The sequence below is a fragment of the Cebidichthys violaceus genome, unplaced genomic scaffold (genome assembly GCF_023349555.1).
Source record: "Cebidichthys violaceus isolate CVI_PGR_0920_01 unplaced genomic scaffold, fCebVio1.0.p SCAF_14, whole genome shotgun sequence".
Lineage (NCBI taxonomy): Eukaryota > Metazoa > Chordata > Actinopteri > Perciformes > Stichaeidae > Cebidichthys > Cebidichthys violaceus.
In genome coordinates this window covers 14,239,332-14,259,960 of record NW_027176307.1, presented here as the reverse complement: position 1 = coordinate 14,259,960, position 20,629 = coordinate 14,239,332, and the positions used below count along the sequence as shown (strand labels likewise).

Genomic DNA, 20,629 nt, shown 5'->3' with positions numbered 1-20,629 from the left:
AACGAACCGCGTGAGAGACAGTAGAAATAACGCAGGAGACGGGCATCTGGTGAGGACGCCACCCGGGCGCCTCCCTAGGGAGGTGTTCCAGACACGACCGGCTGGGAGGAGACCCCCGAGGGGAGGCCCAGGACCAGGTGGAGGGACTATATATCTCCAAACTGACCTGGGATTCGCCTCAGGATCCCCCCCAGTCAGAGCTGGCTGATGTGGCACCGGGAAAGGGAAGTTTGGGGGTCCACCTGCTGGAGCTGTTGCCCCCGAGACCCGATCCCGGATAAGAGGTTGAAGATGAGATGAGATGAGAACGCAGGAGACATTCTGCCGTTAGCTAATCTTAAAGGGACGTATGCAGGAGACATGCTGCAAAGAAAAGGTTTGAGTCAAGTTGATCAAGACAAATCAAGTCTCAAGTCTCCCCAAATGGGTCTCAAGTCCTCGTCTGCAGGTGGAGAGTCTCGTCAATGTGAAGCGTCAATTTCTTCAAGTCTCAAATCTACTGAAACAAGTCCAAGTCGGGAGTCTCTTGCGATTTTCCGTAAAAGTTCAAAGTCTTCAAGTCCTTGAGAGTCAAGCTCCAGTTCTACTTCACGCTGTATTTTTTGAATGTTGCTAATAATGAGATAAAAACCCACAGAGACAGAACTGGCCTGCGACTACCTCTGAGCTATTTGCACGCTGCTGTGCAGATAATTAATTTAATTTGCTTCCTGGTCCCTCCGAGTCTCATCAGAGTGATAAAGCCCTACTACTCCAAGTATATTAAAACACAAAGGAGGGTAAACGTTAGGCAGTGTTTGGGTCTCTTTATACAAGCGGGGGGGGGGGGGGGGGGGGGGGGGGGGGGGGGTAAAATGATGCATACGTCTTCAGAGAATGAAAGCCAAACGAGAGATTAATGCACAGTGAACGCCATAAAACAGCAGGGGAGGAACGATGTGAATGAGCGGGATCACAGTGACCACAGAAGAAAAGAAAAAAAGGACTTTCTGATTCAAGTAAAGTCTAAAAATCTGAAGCAGAATCAGACGGCGAGTCGTGCTCGTTGTGGAGAGCACACACACACACACACACACACACACACACACACACACACACACACACACACACACACACACACACACACACACACACGCGCGCGCGCGCGCAGAAAGTTGGCTGAACTCGTCGTGTTTACTGGCGCTAATAATCCCTGAAATGTAGAGCGGTGAGAACAGTTCAAAGCGCTCCGGCCTCGATGCTGCGCTTCACAGAGCTGCTGGACACTCAGTTTCATCTGGTTCTGACCCTCGGATGATGCGGGTTTTTTTTTTTTTTTTTGTTGCTTTTGCGCCCAGATGTTCCATTGGAATGAGGAAGCACAAAGCAGCGCGTTGCTGTGTCTTGAGACGCCTGGAGCAACGACACTTCGCTGGCAATTTTGGTGAATTAAATACAGAAGATTTTCAGCAATCCTGAACATCTTAATTAAGTAAACGACTGAAATGAAACACTCTCCAACCAGTAGATGCAATTCAATTGGCTTTAGAATGAAAGTTTAATGTGATTATAGCAGGTGTTACATCATATCCTGTGACCTTTATAAATAACTTACCAGTGCGACGCTAAGTTCTGGGGTTGGGGGGGGGGGGGGGGTTACAGAATCTCAGAACTTGTCGAAACCCCGGCGCCTACTATTGCCCACAATGCAACCCGGCCACCGACGGTTCGGCCGGTAGTTTCAGGAGCGCCAGCTAGCGTAGCCTGGAGCTTCTAGCCTGCAGCAGAGAGGAGCAGCTGGCTGCAAACATCTGGCAACGTCACTCCAGGATATTGTACTTTTTAAAAGGCGTAGTCTTCTGACCCAACGGACGCAGACTCGAGAGACGCCAGAACATTCACCTCACAGCTCCCTCTGGCTTTATGCAGCTTCTTCTGAACACCTGGAACCGCTGAGGTGAGGTGGAGCTCCCCCTTTAATGCGTGACTGCAGGAGGCGCAGCTGCAAGAAGACTCACACTACAAGTAGCTGTTGTTATCAGGCGCTTTTATGGTTATTCAGGCTCTAAAAATCTAATATATATAAAGAGACATTTTGAGCATTTCCTGCATTCTGGTATTTTTGCAGCAATTTATGGTGTTTAATTAATTAATTTAATTAATTGGTGTGAAGGAAAACACAAAATTCAGAATTCAAAATTGTCAAGTAGAAGTCAAAGCTGCTGCTCCTCTTTTCCTTTTCTCTGTAATATAATCAAACAATGATGAATCCATGCAGCAGACCCATTATAATGGATTATTATCATTATATAATAACATAGTTGGGGTTTCATATATTGTGCAGTATTATGTCATTTTTATGTGATAAATCAAATGTGAGAATTTGCTGAAACGTGGTTCCTTTTTTGGTCGCTCTCAGCACCCGTAGTACCGCAACACCACGAACACACGAGTGTTAAAATCCAAGCAGCGGGGATTTAGCAAACCAGTTCCCATATTCAGAATGCGGAGGAGTGACGTAGAGACGCCGTATCCAAGTCTGGCAGCGGCATTATGGTCTGTTTGACTCTAAATGGAGCATAATGTACTAAATGAACATCATGCTGTATTGAAGAAGACTGTAAACTAGAGATTGAGACCATAAACTCATGTTTACAATGTTTACTGAGGGAATAAATCAAGAGAGAAGTAGAGTCATTTTAGACTAGACTTCTATACAACCAGAGGAGTCGCCCCCTGCTGGACACTAGAGAGAATGCAGCTTTAACTCACTAGCGAGCGTTTCAGTTATCCTGGAAGCGGGAGTTTAGTTGGGATGTCGTGTGAGGATGTGGGTGAAGCTACACAATTAATTCACTCAAATAAAGAATAAACACAACAATCAAACTTTCGTCTTGGTTGTTATTTCATTATCACTAAATAATAAAACAGGGACAGGAAGGTTTCTGACCCACTGAGCAAGTTAAAAAAAAAAAAAGACATGAAATGTTGAACCCTGGAGATGCAGACTTGCACCGTTTAAAACAAAGCCCTGTATGGTGCGACTGATGTGACCAAACAGGAAGTTAAAGCGCGTAAAAGAAGAAGTCGTTATAGCACATCCACTCCGTACAGATGCTTCCATAAGCCACTCACTTTAATTTAAATCCCCTATAATCGTGTTGACATATTATATTACTGTTTTAATTAAATAATGGGAGCAAGCGGCCGCCCTAGGATGGAACAATTACATGGAAGGGTACATGTGGTGTGTGTGTGTGTGTGTGTGTGTGTGGCTGCTGAACTGATCACAAGCAGCTTCCCCCGTTTAAAAAAAAGCAAAAGCACGACACTCCGGAGAGTAAAATTCACAAAGATTAAAAGACTCCCTGGAGGTGTGGTGGTGGGCGGAGCGGCTCCTCTGCAGGAATAAAAGTTCCCCTCTGCTGACGAGCAGAGAGGGAGCAGAGTCAGTGTCGGCCACCGCCTCGGCTCTGGATCCACGTCGGCTGGCAAGAGTTCTGTTCGGGTGACGGCAGGGTGAGGAGTAGGGGGTGAGGGGGGGGGAGGGGCCAGGTGAGCGGTCACAGCTCGTAGTCGAACTTGTACTCGTTGGTCAGGTAGACCCTGCGGAAGATGAGCGCGGCCAGGGCCAGAGTGAGCAGCACGATGAGGACCACGGAGCCCGCGTGGCCCTCGTCCCGAGGTTGGCGAGGAGCCGCGGCGAAGACCGGCCGGCTCTGCTGGCCCTGCTGCTGGCTGTGCTGCTGGGCGCGGCGCTGACGTGGGCTGAGGGGGCGACCGGTGCCGGCGGGGGGCCGGGGGGGCTCCTCCGGCCCCGTGGACGGAGACGCCTCCGCCTGTGGAGAAAGGAAACAGTTACTCGACTGCTGACAATCAGCGCTTTGTGAAAGTTTGTGAAACACTATGATAAAAGCGCTCCATGGCCGAAAATTCAGACGACGTCGTTTCCCTACTGCGACGGCTCATTTGCGACGTCAACTAGCCGCTCAGTAAACCGCGCTCATGTCGATTCTGTCAGACAGACGTGACGATCGGCGGCGCAGCCAACAGCTGGGAGACGACCGCTGGTTTACGAGCGATAGGATCCAATCACTCATCAACTGACATCACTGTCACACAGCTGGGGATGCTTTTTATGCAGCTTCACAGGAATAAGTGAGCTTCATTAAAGCTTTAATGCTAGAGCTACGACGCTCATCAAACGTGACCAGTGCTGATAGAATGAGGGGGGGGGAGGGGGGGGGGCTAACCAATGAGCACAGAGATGTCGGGAGACTTTTAACCACAAGTAACTAAAACACAGCAAACCAACACGGCCGGCGCGGCGCCGCTGCAGAGTCAGCATGCGGCACTCAGCCCTTCTGTGCATTTTCACCATGATTGTGGGGGAAGCTCGGCGGGACGTCGGCGAGGGATGAAGCGTGCCGCCAATTAAAAGAGGAACAGTGTGAAATATGTGTAATTGTCTGCATACAGGCGGCGCCGCGTAATCCTTTTGATTGAACACAGAGGAGCTTCAGAACACCCACCGCTCCGTCCGACGCTTTGAGGATCGCATGCTGGAGAGTCTTTATGAAATGTGAAAAGCCTAAAAAAAACGTAGTTTCAACTGTGTCGCATATTTGTGTATGAGATTTTTAGTTCAGGCGAATAAAGGCATCAACCACATCCATCACATACTCTATAGAGCAGAGGTCTTCAACAGGGGGTCCGCGACGAAGACCCCTGTTCTAAAATCCCATCTGAAATGAGACAAATTGTCTCATGAATGTGATTTGAAGATGTGACTTTGAAGGGCTTTTATTTTGAAATGCTACATCAGAATGTCCTGGTTCTCTCTGAGTGACACCTTGAGATGGTCTGCTATCAACCTGAGGTGAAATGATTTTGTGACTAAGCACCATTTCCTCTAAAATCAAATCTGAAATTAGACAAATTGTCTCATGAATGTGATTTTGAAATGCTACATCGTAGTCCGAACCACAACGACAAACTTTAGTACTTCTTTCAACCTCGCCAGCAGACGTGTTCCATTCTGACCTTTCACAATAAAAGCCCTAAACATATACGCTGTGTGAATGTTTCCCAGAGGAAACTCAATAAAATAGCGTACAGTAGCTTCGGCTATACAACGGGTTAATCATAAAGCTGTTATTGAAAAAGTGTCGCAACTGTCACCAATTTGTGAAACAGCAATATTGGATTTCTCATATTGTTTCTGCATCATTGTGATGAAACGTCTGATTTTGACTGGACCAGCTGGATGGTTCTTAGTGAATGAAAGTCAGAACTTTGTGAAATGGTTTCCAGTGAAGTTGGATTTGTAGTTGACGGGCTGAACCATGTAGAACCATCCTGTAGTTGGTGGGCTGTCTGGAGGCGGGTGAAGTGCTGTGCTGTGTGACCCCAGAGTGGCAGTTTAACACCCACCTGCTCAGGCCCTTCAGACTCGTCCCGACCCGCAGATGTGGAGGCGTCTCCCTCGGCGAGTGTGGGAGGTTCGCTTTCTGCTCCTCCGCTCTCGCTCGCCTGTCTGGATAAACTGGACTCTTCCTGCGCGAACACACAGGGAACCCAACAAACAAACATGGACCTCGCGTCACCTTCACTTCAACGCTACACCATCTGAGAAAACCCATCAGTGTTGTTCTTTGCTCCTCTTCTTTTAATCAAGATCTGAGGATGCTACATCAGCAGCTACGCTAACCCTCTTCAGGAGCTGCCTTTGTTATCAGGAGCAAACAGCCGCCTCTCACACCTAAGCCCCGCCCCTAGCTTATCTAGGGGCGGGGCTTAGCGGGGGATACCTCGCGATATCGCGACAATCCGGCCGCCGGTCAAGCCAAAGAGAGAGAACATGATCGGATATCTCGTAAGAAATGGTGATTCAAATAAAGGCCTGCTGCCTCAAACATCAGACTGGGACTTGCTTTGTACCTTGAAGTTGATCTGCTGGGCCAGCTCTTTGGCCTTGTGGTCCTCTGCGCTGGGGTTGCTGTTGGGGGTCAGATCCATGAGGGCAGAGTGCATGGAGCAGCCACACGCCTCACAGCAGAAGTCCTGGGACCTGCAGACGGTGCACAGAGAGGAGGTCACGTCACTCTAATAGTTAGTCCATCCTGTATGGATCCATAACTTACTAAATGAACATCATGCTGTGTTGAAGAAGACTGGAAACTAGAGATTGAGACCATAAACTCATGTTTACAATGTTTACTGAGGGAATAAATCAAGAGAGAAGTAGAGTCATTTTAGACTAGACTTCTATACAACCAGAGGAGTCGCCCCCTGGTGGACACTAGAGAGAATGCAGCTTTAAGACGCTCCAGCTTCGGCTTCACTCGGCAGAATCACAGTTGGCCGTCTGGCCGTTATCAACACAAACAAAAGAAAGAGAAACCAGACAAAGAACTCTGAATTAGTCGGACACTTAAAAGTTAAACTTCACAAAAGTTAGCAGCCTGCGCTCTGGGCGGCACGCCGACCAATCTGCCAAGGAAAAATGTACCATCGCTTGACGCTCGGCACAACGGTAATTTGGCACCTTGGTTATGAAGCTGTAAAGATTAGATTGATCTGCCCATATTTCTACCTGGCAGAAACCCCAGCCTCAAAATCTGTGTGTAAACGAGGGTGTGTTTGCGTCTCCGCGTATCGTCGGCCGCTTCGCCGCGTTCGTTTTTAACCTTCACCACCTGTGGCGCATTCACGTGCCAGATCAACGCCAAACCTTCAGCACCGCCAACGTCGCTAAGTGAAGGATCAACACAAGACGCTTACCGCAGCGATATCAAGAAAAAGAACCATCAAGATGCCACACATGAAAGAGGTTTCTGTGGATTCGTCTTAGCAAAGCTAATGGCCTCTTTCATCAGCTAATGGGCTGATGTTACAGCTGTGAAGCAGGAGGGATGGATCATGCTGAGGAAGGCCACATCCCCGCTGTGGCGCCCCTCAGGCTAAAAAGGTGGCGAGGATAAATTTGGATACATTATGGCACTAAATGATCCAAATCAGTGTCTTCATCTGGAGTCAGAAATTGGATTCTACTCAAGTGAAGTTAGGGTGTAGCCGGGGAAGAAGAAGAAGAAGAAGCTGGGCTTATTAGGCAGAATGTACTCTTACGCCGTCCACGTCTCCAGCGGAGGCCGTGAAGACGTGCTCCGTGGTTGGCTGACGGTTGCTCACGTGACTGTTTGATCCCTTGAAGGCAGGAAGCGCTGAGCGTCAAGAACAACGGCGGGAAGTTCGTGTGCGAGTGGGACGTCCCTCGAGCGGAAGTTGTCATATTTAGAGTTAACCCAACGCTGAAGTGTCTTAAAAGCTGCATTCTCTCTAGTGTCCACCAGGGGGGCGACTCCTCTGGTTGTATAGAAGTCTATGAGAAAATGAGTCTACATCCTCACACTGTACATTACTTTACCAACATCACAATATGTGAATGACAGCTCGTCTCCTGCACACAGGTGACAGAAATGATTGATGTTTTTCATATTCATTCCTGAAGCTTTGCCCCCCCCCCCCCGTGTTTGCCGACGTCTTACTTGTCAGTCACAAACTTTCAAAAGTATTTTGACAAACATCAGAGAAGCCCCCTTTTTTTTCCTTCTGACTGACAGCTCTCACAATCGCCATGGGCACAGAAACAACAGATGAGTATCCTCCCACACAAAAAAAGAAAGAAAAAGTGCCGTCTCAGCCTTAAAAAAAACATAAAAAGGTTTTCCATCAGGGAGATGAGCATCCATGTATTTATAGCAAACGCGCCTCTATTTCATCTCCATGTGCTAATGAAACAGCCGGGTGATGGAGACCCCCGTCACATCTGCTAATAGGAGGTGGACCTCCTTCTCGGGCTGAAATGAGGAGCGGCGTGTTCACTCACGCTCCCTCCAGAGGCCGGGCTATTTTGGCGATAATGACTTTGATACCAGGACTTGTTTCCCCCTTTTTGTGTCAGAATGTGTGTGTGTGTGTGTGTGTGTGTGTGTGTGTGTGTGTGTGTGTGTGTGTGTGTGTGTGTGTGTGTGTGGGGGGGGGGGCCTCAGGTGCTGATTACATTACACGCTCGCGTGGAGTTTGGCGTGTTAATGCCGCCCATGCATGTAATGTCGGCACCGATCGCATCCTCCACCGGTGGGGCTGCTAATCCAGCATGCAAGATCATATCACCGCTGTTCACCTCATTATCATTCTGCAGAGCGGTGCGCGCACACACACACACACACACACACACACACACACACACACACACTCTGCAGAGGGAAAACATTGGAAAGATTTTTCCATCTACCAAATCTTACTTTTTGGCGAGGGCCCTCCTCTCTTCTGGAGTATAATCTAGAGATCCTATCGCTCCCTCTCCCTTTGTCGGCATGAATCCGATGATGGCGATCAGGGCGGTTCGGACTGGAAGAGGAAAGAGGAAAACAAAAAGAGTTGATGAGAAACAGTCAAATCAGAGCAGGTTCTTCAACCGGCGGCAGAGACGGTTTCCATGACGCGGCGAGGCTGCTGCTGCTGCGTGTCGTCACGCTCGGCGCCCCGCGTTACATAAGAGGGAACGATGCTTTGATTTTCCCGGCGTAAGCCTGGATTTACCCGCGGCCCTGCGCTCACCCGGTCCTCCAGCTGGCGATGCGGTCGGGGTCAGCGGTTGGTTAGTGTCTCTGTTATGACTGGCCGTGTTTGGTCTGCGCTTCAGTTCATACGACGCGCCGAACGAAGCGTCTGGAAACCCGATTACGTCCGCCTGTCTTTGACAGATCGGCCTGCTTTAAAAAGGGTTTGCACATTGGGTCGTATTAGAATAACTACCTCGTACACGCACACTGATAGTCTTTTACATTCAGCAATTGTTTGAATTGCTGAACAACATTTGGACGTTTCACACGGAGCTGATTGACAGTTGCTATCAGCGCTCTACACGACTCGTCGAGTTATGAAGGTCTGAGATGAAAACCCGTCACATAAATTTGACTTCGCTCTTTGTCTCTTTTAAAAGGAAGTAAACAAACAAAAAAAAAATCAAAGCAAGAGCAGAAAGTTAAGTCTGAAATATTCAATTAACAGAAGAAGAAGAAGCAGCACATTGTACTTTGATAGCATTCAGTCCGTTAAGATAAGCTTTTTTCTTTCTAGGTTTGGGAAAACATGAATGAATCCGTGTGTGTGTGTGTGTGTGTGTGTGTGTGTGTGTGTGTGTGTGTGTGTGTGTGTACACTTGTGACTCCTATTTGACAATCAGCTCTTATAATAAGACATTTACAATATATTAAAATAAATGTTGAATACAAAGACTATGAAAACAGAAAAAAAACCTTGAAATAACCAAATGAACCCCACTTTTATGATTTTTGAAGCTAATTAAAAAGCTAATAAACAAACTACACCGCGGTCACATGACTTCACGTCCAAAGCTCCGTTATTCACTACTGACATGTTCTATATTGTAGAACAAAACGTTAAAGTCTCTTAACCACGGACCTGATTTCAGGCGTCTAACCAGAAATCCACCGTCGAGGGAACTGGAAGTGTTGCTGCAGAACTCCATTAGTGCACATTCATAAATCAATCTAAATAAATATGCAAAATATGAAAATGTAAATCTGAGGAACCGTTTTCATTCCATACGTAGGCGTCTAACAGCGGCTGACCTGCAGAACTGTAAACTATCCAGCCAGGCTCACTGTGGTCACTACAAAAAATAACAAGACACGACTCGTACTCAACGCAGCGGGGGAGGCACGTCTCTGAGGCACGCTGCCGAAAAGATAAACGTTCTTCCTGTTATTGATTTTTTTTTTGTGTTTGTTTGTTATGAGAGGAAAGTAAAACGCTTTGAGGAAGAAGCGTCGTCTCCCACCGGCTTCCTCTGATTAAACGCTACGTCGTGAAAGCAGAAGTCGCCGGCAGAGAAGTGGAATGACTTCTCCGTTTGTTCTCTGGGAGATATGGAAATATGTTCAAGACATAATGACATCGCTGGTCCATGTCGTCATGCCAGGCATGTCTGGAGGTTTCTTATTCAAACTAAAGACGGCGGCATCTTCAACCTTTTGATTGCCGTTACGCCATCATCACATCCGTGCGCTGATAACATTTTCCAGCTCGGCAAATAATAAAGACTGAATATTCATACTTTTGCGGACTCTTCAGACTTGCAGTTGGGGAAAAAAGTAACTAGAGCAACTCTTGAGAACTTGTGACTTACTGCTCCAAGAGGGTTGCCAGGTCTCCGGGTGGTGGCCAGAGATGCTCAGACAAATCTTCTTGCCAACTTCGAATCTTCCGTTCGGCTAGGAGGAGGAAGCAAGAGGAAGAAAGCGGAGGTGAGTGTGAGAGCGTGGGATGTGAGATGAATGAATAAAACATTGTTATGACAAGAAGTTTGACACAGCGTGGAACGAGGAAATGCCGGCTGCTTCCCGGGTGAGAAAAGTGAGAATTTTTTTTTGAAACAATGAATGCAAACTAATAAAAAAGGGACATAATAAAAAAAAAAAAAAAAAAAAAAGGAGTAGCTGGACACAATGGAAAAGTCTGTCAAAGCAATTGAGAGTGCTCCAGCTTTTATCAGCCTGTGCAGATGTCACACAGCTGTCTGAACACAATAAGAGAGCCTCATATTCTCACAAAACCCGTGACGTTCCCTCCGACTGTGCGACGACAGCCCAGCCCCCCCCCCCCCCGGCTTCCATCTGACAACCGGCAACCACAACCGGCTGAGGGTTAAATGACACGCCGTCCATTTTACGCGCCTCGCTCGTCCGATTTGACGTCTTGCCGCTGGGGGCCGCCGGGGCGGGAGAATAAATCGGAGGCGATGGAGAGGTGGGCGTCGCCGGGCGTCTCACCGTGAGGAGGATGATGCTGGGGGGCTTCATGGGGTACTCCGGGGGAAGCACGATCCGGCCGTGGTAAACCCCGCCGTCGAAATCAGAGTCTGGGGGCCCACGAACGGAAAAGTGCCACTCGAAGAGGTTATCCTGCAAAAAACAACAACAACAACAACAACAACAACAACAAAAAAAAGACAACAGGGAGAAATGTCAGCTGTTCATCGGGAGATAAGAAGGCTGCGACTGGGTGGTTTCAATCAGACCTCTGGTCCTGTATCTCATGCCAATCTGTAGTACTTCCTGTCAGGATGTTTTATAACGCTCTTCTGTAAAAGTTAACGGGAATTCTATTGTCTGTACTTCGTCCACAAAAATGACCATTTGTGAAGAAAACATTGTTTTCTTCTTGGGAAGCACAGAGCATGCAATCCAGATGTTTGGACTTTGCTGTTGATGAACTACTCTTCTCTTTTTAGGTGGAAGCATTTGAGAAAGTTCTCTTTTAAGAATGTAGAGATCACACGTGGTGAGTAATTGATATGCAAATGGTCATTGTGTGGGTGAAGTATTCCTTTCAGGCTTTCTCTACCAGGGACCACAGGACGGTGGTGGACTTACTTCCAGTGGCTGGGCGTGGTAGTGCTCTGTGGGATCCCTCAGCTCAGCAGCCTCCTTCATCAGCCTCTTCACCGCTGGTTGTTCGATGGAAACAAAGAACACGGAGGTTAGTCTCTTCAGGGGTCTAATTCATGATCGTCACAGCGTACGTGTTCAGTGTCCACCACGATGTGTTGTGTGTGTGTGTGAAACCACTACAATCACACCCAAACGTCAACAGCTGCATCTTCTGATTTCCAGATGCAGAAGGCCGTGAAATGCGCCGCCGGTCCCCTGGGTAACCGGACGTTAACGCAGACGGACAGATGAGAGGAGCGTGCAGAGCGACGGGGCTCCATGTACTGGAGAGTCTCTGCTAAAAGTCACACTGGCTGTCACACTCAGTCAGACTTCCTCCTTCAAAATGTGCAATCCAAAAAGATTGGATCTAAAACCACCTTTGGCACTTCTGTTTCTACGCGACGGTCCAAGAAGACGCCAACATCTTCTAGTTCCTTAAATGCACCTCGAAGGCGATGAGGAGCGAGGACAGAGGAGGCTTGCGGAGGAGCCGAGAGCAAGGAAACACCGGCGTATCCTTTGAGGAAGTCCTTTTAGGGACGTGAAAGAAAGGAGGTGCGACGCACAGCTGGTATAATCTCACTTTACAAAAGTAAATTCAGTCATGAGTCGAAGTCATTGAAGATTTAAGGAAGTGGAAATGATTTGAATTATTTATGACGCGACTGAGTTGATAAAATTATGTTTTTATCAACTCAGTCAACCATCAAACGAAAATGAAAATCGAGCATTTAAAGCTACTTCGAGGAACTTTCATCTGGTGTTGATTTTGGCGGCCCCTGTGGACTAAAGCGGTAGTGTTTCCAAACACCAGACTCCCTTTAGAAAACCTCTCGTTCTACTGCAGCAGGGTCTGACAGCTGGTGGTCTTGTTTACTGATGTAGGTCACATAGAGGCATCAGTATTAAATTGGGACGGTTTCATAACCAGTTAAAAAGTTCTTCACGGTAACTTTAAGTCACTTTTTCAGCAAAAAAAAAAAAAAAACGCCAAAAAATTCACTCTCAAATGTAAATATTTCACAGTTCTCTGTCTTTTATGATGAGAAAATGAACCGAATGATTAATGGATTGATAAAGAAAGTAATGGTGAGATTAATCAAAATAATTGTCGGTTGCCGTCCCAGGAGGAGTAAAATCCGTTGATGACATTTCGTGAACTCAAGGCAGAAAGAGAGTAAACAAGTTTTTATTTCATTTATTTTTTTAAAGTTGTGTTAAAGAGGTCAATCTCTACCCGTGGCGTCATTTTATGTGAGTTCATGTGCGGAGGCGACACACACACACACACACACACACACACACACACACACACTCTGAAAATGAGGCGGTGGAGAAACATCTGCTGGCATTAACCCCTCGTGTCACGACCCGGAACACAACACACACTGCTGAGTTAATCTGAGCGCAGACAACCGCATCACTCTGGGAGGGGTGGTTACACATTCCAGCTGATGAAGAGGATGGTGGTGGTGGTGGTGATGGTAATGGTGGTGGTTAATCACTGCCCTGGCAGTAAAGGACACAGAGACGCTCCTTGGTGTAACGCTGACTAACGGTGAGGCCTCGTTAAGAGTCCGTTTAGGGCGAAGCTCTAGGTTACGCATCCCGCCGTGCTTCATCACGAGGTTGTGAGTCAACGGCGTCTGGTGCCACAGTCTCAGCCTTAAAGTTAAAAAAAAAAAAAGTCGCCGAGCTGTCGGAAAACAAGGTCAATTCTGCTCTTTCACGCTCGCCGCTACTACCGGAGCTACAAGACGGGGGGCTGAACATGGAAAAAAGAAAAAGCAGAACTAAGTAGTATTCATGGAGGCTAAATTGGTTTGGAATCCAATTGAGTGCGGACCGACTCGGGGCGTCGGAGCTGTGAATGCAGACTGTGAAATGAAACGCGGGAGAGGAAGACGAAGGGCAGCGGCGGCGGGGGGGGGGGGGGGAGATGATGGACCGACACCAGGGTGTGTGTTTACCTTCTCCTCGTGTTTTCCCTATTAAATAAATTTAAAAAATGATAATCCTTTATGTTCTATATTATGATTCACTCACTTCTTATCAATTAATACTAATAGTTTTATTTTTCAAAAGCGTTTCAAAAATCAGACGACAACGGTCTTTAATAGAAAAATCGTCATTTTCTCAGTACCAGTATCTGTGTGACTCACCTCAGTACACAAGCATTACAAAAACTAAATCCTCCCGCAGTGCATTACTATTATTAAGTGCGCTGTTATCTACAAAAAACACGGTTTTCACATCCCAGCTCTGAGAAAGGAACACAGAGTTCTTCTTCCAACACTCGCCGCTTTGACTTCATCCTCGCTCTCTCAAAAGTCCACCTTCATCAATGACAATCTGGTGACTTTTTTTCTGAAAACGTTAAGCTCATGTGCCCCCCGCCGCACATTAGAGCCAACAAATTAAATAACAGACAGGAAGCTTAACTGTGCAGAGATCTGTGAAGGGCTCAACATAAGGCTGCAGCACTCCACCGGCGTGAGCTCCATCCATCAGGGGCAGCAGCAGAATGTTTCAAATTCACAAACGCTGAGCCAGCTGTATGCTGTAACTCCAGAAAAAGGACAAGCTAACTAGCTAGCTATCCATACATCCCAATGTGCCTTAAAGCTGCATTCTCTCTAGTGTCCACCAGGGGGCGACTCCTCTGGTTGTATAGAAGTCTAGTCTAAAGTGACTCTACTTCTCTCTTGATTTATTCCCTCAGTAAACATTGTAAACATGAGTTTATGGTCTCAAGCTCTAGTTTACAGTCTTCTTCAATACAGCATGATGTTCATTTAGTACATTATGCTCCATTTAGGCTTTAGGGCGGGGCTACACGGTGATTGACAGGTCGCTAGCAGAGCCGTGTGCGGCGTCTCTACCACGGCGTCACAACTTCACCGTCGCCATTTTCTTTCACGCTCATCAAATGTCCAAGGAGAACAGTTCAACGTCTGTTTTACTATTTCTACGGTTTAATCCGTTTGCAGGCTGTTGTTTGTGATTTTACAAATCAATACAAATATAGAGAATATCAATATTGTGTTTTCGCCATTAATTTCAGTCATATTGACCAGTGACATTTGAAGATTTGTAGAAATGATCGTTAGGTCTCTGAACGTTCACACTGTTTTGAAAACTTGGCATGAAGAAACTCTGACAAAACTCTCCCCCCCCAAAAAAAGCTTCACTTTTGATTATCTAGTTCAGGATCGATGCGTCGAGTCGTTTCTCACGCTGAAGAAGAAAAACGAAAGATAAAAGGAAACGGAAACTCTCTGAAGGTTGGACATCGCCTGCTGAGCGCGGACGAACCCTGAACGTTGATAAGGAGACGGGGAACCTTTAAAGTTTGCCACAAACACACCGGCACCTTCTTTCTGGAACACCGAGAAGCGCGAGCAGCTGGAATCCGAGGGTGCAAGGATCAGAACAAAAGCTGGAGATGTTCCCGAGACACACGCTGGTTATGAGAGACGGGCGAAAAAGGGAGCGTCGCCCCCGGAAAATACCGACCCGAGGAGAGAGGAAGAGGCCAGGAGGGACATGATTGATACGCTGGTCTGAGGTCTGTTATTGTGACTGAGCCGTCAATGCAAAGCTCTGGAGATGTGTTCTTTCATCGTTGGTTTCCCACGTATTTTTTTCCCCCATTTCATAATTCCAGAGTATATTCATAGCTTGAATCCTCGCCTGCATTTAAAGACTTTCGTCTTCATTAAATGTTCTGGTGGAGCAGTAGGTGGCATTACGGTTGCAAACTGGGTCAGATCACTCTACGGATGTTTCTTCTGAACAACTCGTTCAGTGAAAGGTTTTTCCTAACAACTTGACGTGATATTTGTGGAGGAGTTTGTTCCTTATTATCGAAGAGAGATTTGTTTATCCAGTTCAATATTTCTGCATTACATCCAGAACGTGGCGATGGATGAAAAGATAGACGATCAAAGTTCTTATTAATTCAAAACGGATGTCTCTGAACCAAATCTAATATCAATCCATCCAATAGTTGTTGAGATATTTCAATAAAAATTGCACAAGCTCCTGGTGACGTTAAGTGCAAGTAGTCATGGGATTCATCCGCTCAGCACAATGAATGTCTGAACTGAGTTTCATGTGAATCCTTCTAATATTTGTTGAGATATTTCAGTCTGGACCAGACGTTCTTATGAGAAGAGAGTTCCCTTGATGTACTGACTCTGATCTGTAATGCTGGGTGGCTGCAGGTCTGGCCTCCATGTTCCATATTCCTGCATGAAACCTGCTCACAACCAGGTCCAGAGTGACCGGGGGTCAAGATCTCTGGAATTTAAGTGCATCTGTTTTCAAGTTTTGAGCACCACAAGAAGCTATAGTCCCGTCATCTCTACGGCCCGATACCTCCAGAACCGGGCCACTCGCACCAAAAAACCATTCAGACTGATGAATAACACGACAGGTAAGAGGACTAATGCGTTTGGGATGAACTGTCTCTTTAAGCAAAGCTAAGCGTCACAGACGGGGACGAGCTCCGTCGCCGCCAAATCCCGGAGGTCCCGACTCGAGAGCTCTTAAGGCGACGAGCTCACGGCGTTGGTACGACGCTCGCTCTCACACGTTTAACACCACAATGTTCGCCAGCTTCCTGTCAGCGACGCTTGACTACCCGAGGCAAACCTGGTAAACGAGGTGTTTTGTGCACAGGGGGTGATCCTGCAGCGCTTTACATTCCGTGTGAAAGTAAGAAGCAAGCTGAAGGCAAAAATAACAAGAGGCACGAATTTATAAAGCAAAGGTTACAAGTTTGGGTGACCGGGGCTAAGTGGAGAGCAGGGCCGACCTTTCAATCACAGGGTCGGCGGTTCGATCCTGCTCTGCTAGTCTCATGTTAATGTGTCCTTGAGCAAGACACTTAACCGCAAAAATCGCTCCTGTAGCTGTGTATAGATAGATACTGAATTGTAAGTCTGCTAAATGACTGTAATGTAAGTTTCATGAGCGAGGCGACGGCATCTTCTATTGTCTTCATTGATAAAGAGACGAGATGAGTCGAGGTCCGTCCACATAAGAAGAGGACTGAGTCACCCCGTTGGTTCGTGGACGTTTTGAAGCCTCGAGTTCGGCGATACGGCGAACGGCCGTCGCCATCTTGGAATACGGCCGCATGTTTACTGAGGTACTGAATCAAGAGAAGTAGAGTCATTTTAGACGAGGCTTCTAGACAACCAGACTTCTTTTTTGCAGCCAGAGGAGTTTGATAATTATCAGCTGGACCCACATTTCAAAGCTTCTGTTTTTCGGTTGTCAGTTTAAAGTTAGAAGCTGACCAGCTGCGCCGTGTTGTTTGCACTGACTGAGCGGTCAAACGGAGCGGTGACCGCGACAAACAAACTGCACTTCGTTGGTGTTCTTGAACCACAAAAGGTTTCAAACATTAAAAGCTACGCCAGTGACTTCGTGACATTTTCCCACGAAACCACCTTTGGTCGACACAAGCTAGACAGAGAGCGTGATATCTGAATCCTGCTACTCACGGCGTTAATGTTTAACCTGCAGCGCAGAACATTTGTTTCCTCTGGCATTCAGAGAAGTCACCATACATGAGAGAGAGAGAGAGAGACCAGCAGCAGCTCGGGGTACGGCGGACAAATCCTGCAAAAGAGTCCAAGAAACGATTGTGCGATGGATGCTCCGGATAAATAAACTCACTCTGCATTCAGGGGAAGGATTTAAGTACAAAATATTGGGGTTTTTGTGTTCATTTGTGAAGATTATTACGTGTAAGTTTCATCAGCCTTTGTTTGCCACAGAGCGTATTTTCTGCAATAATCCCGAAAGCTCTCTGTAACAGTCGGAGCGCTGTGAAGCCGTCTGCACAGTTTGCTGATGCGAGCTACTTTGTAATTGCAAGAATGTGTCATAATGACAAATTGCCGGTTCAGCCCGTTTGCATGAAAAAAAAAACAACAAAAAAAACTGGTCTGAACACCGGAACAAACCGGCAAAACCAGAAACCCCCATCCAGCCGCTGCTGCGCTCCAGCTGTACCCGCCTACAGCCGAGCGACTGAACCACCAACTGGTGTCTCTACGCCACACGGCTGGAACTTCTGCTTCCTACAGGTTGGTAAAACATTGATAACCATGAAGTATTAAAAATTGCAGCTCTCGCAATCCCACTCCCGGATAAAAATGAATCATTGAGTGCCGATCCTACTTTTAGGAACAGGGCTCCGGGAGCATACAGTACGGTGATTAACTCAGAGTTGTGCCCGTCCGTATGCATTGTGAGCTCAGTGTACGGTACATGCCTGGTGCCCGGGGCGACGATACGCCCGACGTGTGGCCTAAGTTGTCCTGACAGCGCGGGGAGCAGCGGTCTCAACTACTACCCAGCAGGCCTTGGCCTCAATCCCAGAGCGACGGCAGCGCATTATGGCTGTGTGTGGGAGGACTGACTGTGCAGAAAAATACTGTTAACTTTTGTACCGTCCTCCTTTTCCACAGTTATTTACCTCCACATGCTGTATGCGCACACACACACACACACACATGCTGTTTATCTAAAATCAGGCAGGAACCTCTGGATCTAAACAGAGAAGCCAACGCTGAAGTGCCTTTAACCCTCTGAACCCCCCCCAAAAAAAAAAAAACACAGACGGGATTGAAAAGGATTTTTTTCTTTAAATAATCGCCAAAACTACACCGCTTATCACAGCCAGAAGCTGTAAAAAGCGACATTATTGTCAGGTTTTCATCTTTCCAGCGCTGCTCGAACACATCATGTGCGACGAACTCTTTCATCAGGCGATGGAACAAAACGCCGAGCTCAAGGGTTCAAAAAACACTGACCACGTTACATACACATCTATGGTCTGAATACGGTAAATACTTACTAGTATACTACTAGTTTTACAAATCCCAACATTGTTGGAAACACTGGTGGCATGGGTCAGACAGAAAGACACTTTTAGGTTGGACCGACGGCCCGAGAGAGCTGCAGCTGAAAGCTCTTCGGGTTGAAAGATTCTCCCCGTCTTCGAGGCCACCAGTAAGTCGTGATTTTCCACTTGGAGAATCCATCAGCGCCCTGCGGAGGTGTGATAGGCTATCAGGGCTGGACAGGCACTTTGAGAATGAAAGATGAGCCACTTTAAAGAGTCTTCTCACGGGATGGCAGGGACTCGCACTCGGACCGGGACTCCTCGGGTCGTGGACGAGATGTCCTCGGTGTCAAAAGCCGAATCTCAGAGGGCGATATATCCGATCTCCCACATCGGTCCGTCTACGGAGCCGATCCATCGTCGGAACTTTTAGCCGTTTTTATAGCTGAATATTAATCAAACGAGTGTGAGCGCAATATAAACGCGTACTTTCAGGGTTACCTTCACCGCGGCGTACTTCTACTTGTACATCTGATAAAAGGAGCTGCAGTTGGTCTCATCAACTGATAGTTAGGGAATCCTGCTGTGCAGCCCTCGATTGAACACTCGTTGAGACACATGCCTTTTTTGTCAATGGTAAATGGACTTGCAATTTTAAAAAAGGTGCCTTTCTAGTCTCAGGAGCAATTTGGGGTTCAGCGTCTTGCCCGAGGACACTTCGGCATGGACCGGAGGATGCGGGGATCGAACCGGCGATCTTCCGATTGGAAGACGACCCGCGGCTCAGATGCTGGTCACGGCATCGTCCAGCTGTGGTTTGCTCTGGCACGTCTAATGAGGCTGCTTTGACTGTATTTTCGCAAAAACAACTAACAATTTAGAGGTTTCAACAACTACTCATCCATAGTTTAAAGGACCAGTGTGTAGGATTAAGTGGGACCTATTATCAGAAATTGAATATACTATTCATAACTGCGTTTCTATCGGTGTATAAGGAACTAAAACCTGTGTTCGTTGGATTAGGATGAGCCCATCTACATAGAGAGGCTGATCGACTAACAGGAAGGCAGCCCTATGATTTCATATCCTGTTGTTTTTCTTAAACCAGCGTCATCAGTTGGAGTGTTTCTACATTGGCCCATCCACTCCGTAGACCTCCACAGCATTACTTGCCGCCTCGCCGCACAAGCGGGACTCTACACCGACGCCGTCCGCCGGTCGCGCGCCGCACATCTGTCCAGAATGAACGTACTGTACTGTACTCGCGAGGGACGCCGAGCTGGAAGAGGAGATCCGGGTCTCGGCGCAGCATCCTCTTAACGCCGCGCTCCCCGCCGGCGGCTGGATGCACCGTGACAGGCGCTCCGGTGCTCCATATCCCATGCCCATTTTTGGCTCTTCCTTCCGGTAACAGTAAGCAGAGATGACAAGGAAAAGCCCTTTTTTTTCCCTTTCTCCCCCCCCCCCTCGCAAGTGCCTCTGGCCTCCGCTGGGTTTTGCAGAGGTCAGGTCACCGGCCCAAGGCGATGGGGGAGCGATAATCTCCGTACGACAAATCATCTTATGTAACGCGTAGTTTGAGTGTGATTCATAATTGGTCCAGAGGGGGAGAGAGGAGAGACACGCTTACGTAATAAAAAAAAAAAAAGCCGACTCAAAAAGAAGCGAGAGGCCCAGAGCACAGAGCGAGAAGAGGAAGGAGAGGAGTCCTCCGAAGTCTGAAGCACGTTCTACTTTTCTGTGGCTGCTGCTTCCACCACACTCAGCTGAAAGGTAAAGCCAGGGGAACAAAAGAGAGATAATCCCACTCCTCTGGTGTGAGAAGATACAGTAAGGAAGGATATGGAACATTTCATACTCCAGAAATAGAAGGTACAGCAGTGCGGATGTCATCTTTAGGGACATTTAAAGGGGGCCAGGCTGTATGGAGACAGCTGGAAAGTACGATACATATACATACATATAAGGAAACGGATGATAGGTTACAGCCCCACTGTTGGCTATTATAGTTTAACTAACTTACTGCCTGTACTAGTTTGCCTTGTTTCATGGTGATTTAACAGCACATTAGCTCTGTGACTTCTGAAACTCTGAATGAAACTGAAACGGTTCCAACCCGCTGGCTCTAAACAAATCCAGTGAGCTGTGAGCACCTGCATGCGTTTGCATACGAGTACATACGTGTACATTCGTGTACACACGTGTACACACGAGTACACACGAGTACACACCCGCAGAGCAAACAGCAGCTACAGGACTCTCAAGG

General features: G+C 47.4%; 1 protein-coding gene across 1 annotated transcript in view; it reads right to left on the bottom strand.

The window, feature by feature from the left end:
- Positions 1-2,862: 2,862 nt before the first annotated feature.
- The window catches only part of ube2j1 (ubiquitin-conjugating enzyme E2, J1), a 19,240-nt gene continuing 1,473 nt past the window's right edge, over positions 2,863-20,629 (bottom strand). Inside the window, exons 2-8 of the mRNA XM_068709030.1 lie at positions 11,442-11,515; positions 10,839-10,970; positions 10,196-10,280; positions 8,286-8,391; positions 5,920-6,049; positions 5,413-5,535; positions 2,863-3,818 (exon numbers count right to left, since the gene is read on the bottom strand). Of these exons, the coding sequence (XP_068565131.1) occupies positions 3,543-3,818; positions 5,413-5,535; positions 5,920-6,049; positions 8,286-8,391; positions 10,196-10,280; positions 10,839-10,970; positions 11,442-11,515 (926 nt within the window). The 3' untranslated portion in view covers positions 2,863-3,542. The remainder of the gene's footprint in view (positions 3,819-5,412; positions 5,536-5,919; positions 6,050-8,285; positions 8,392-10,195; positions 10,281-10,838; positions 10,971-11,441; positions 11,516-20,629) is intronic.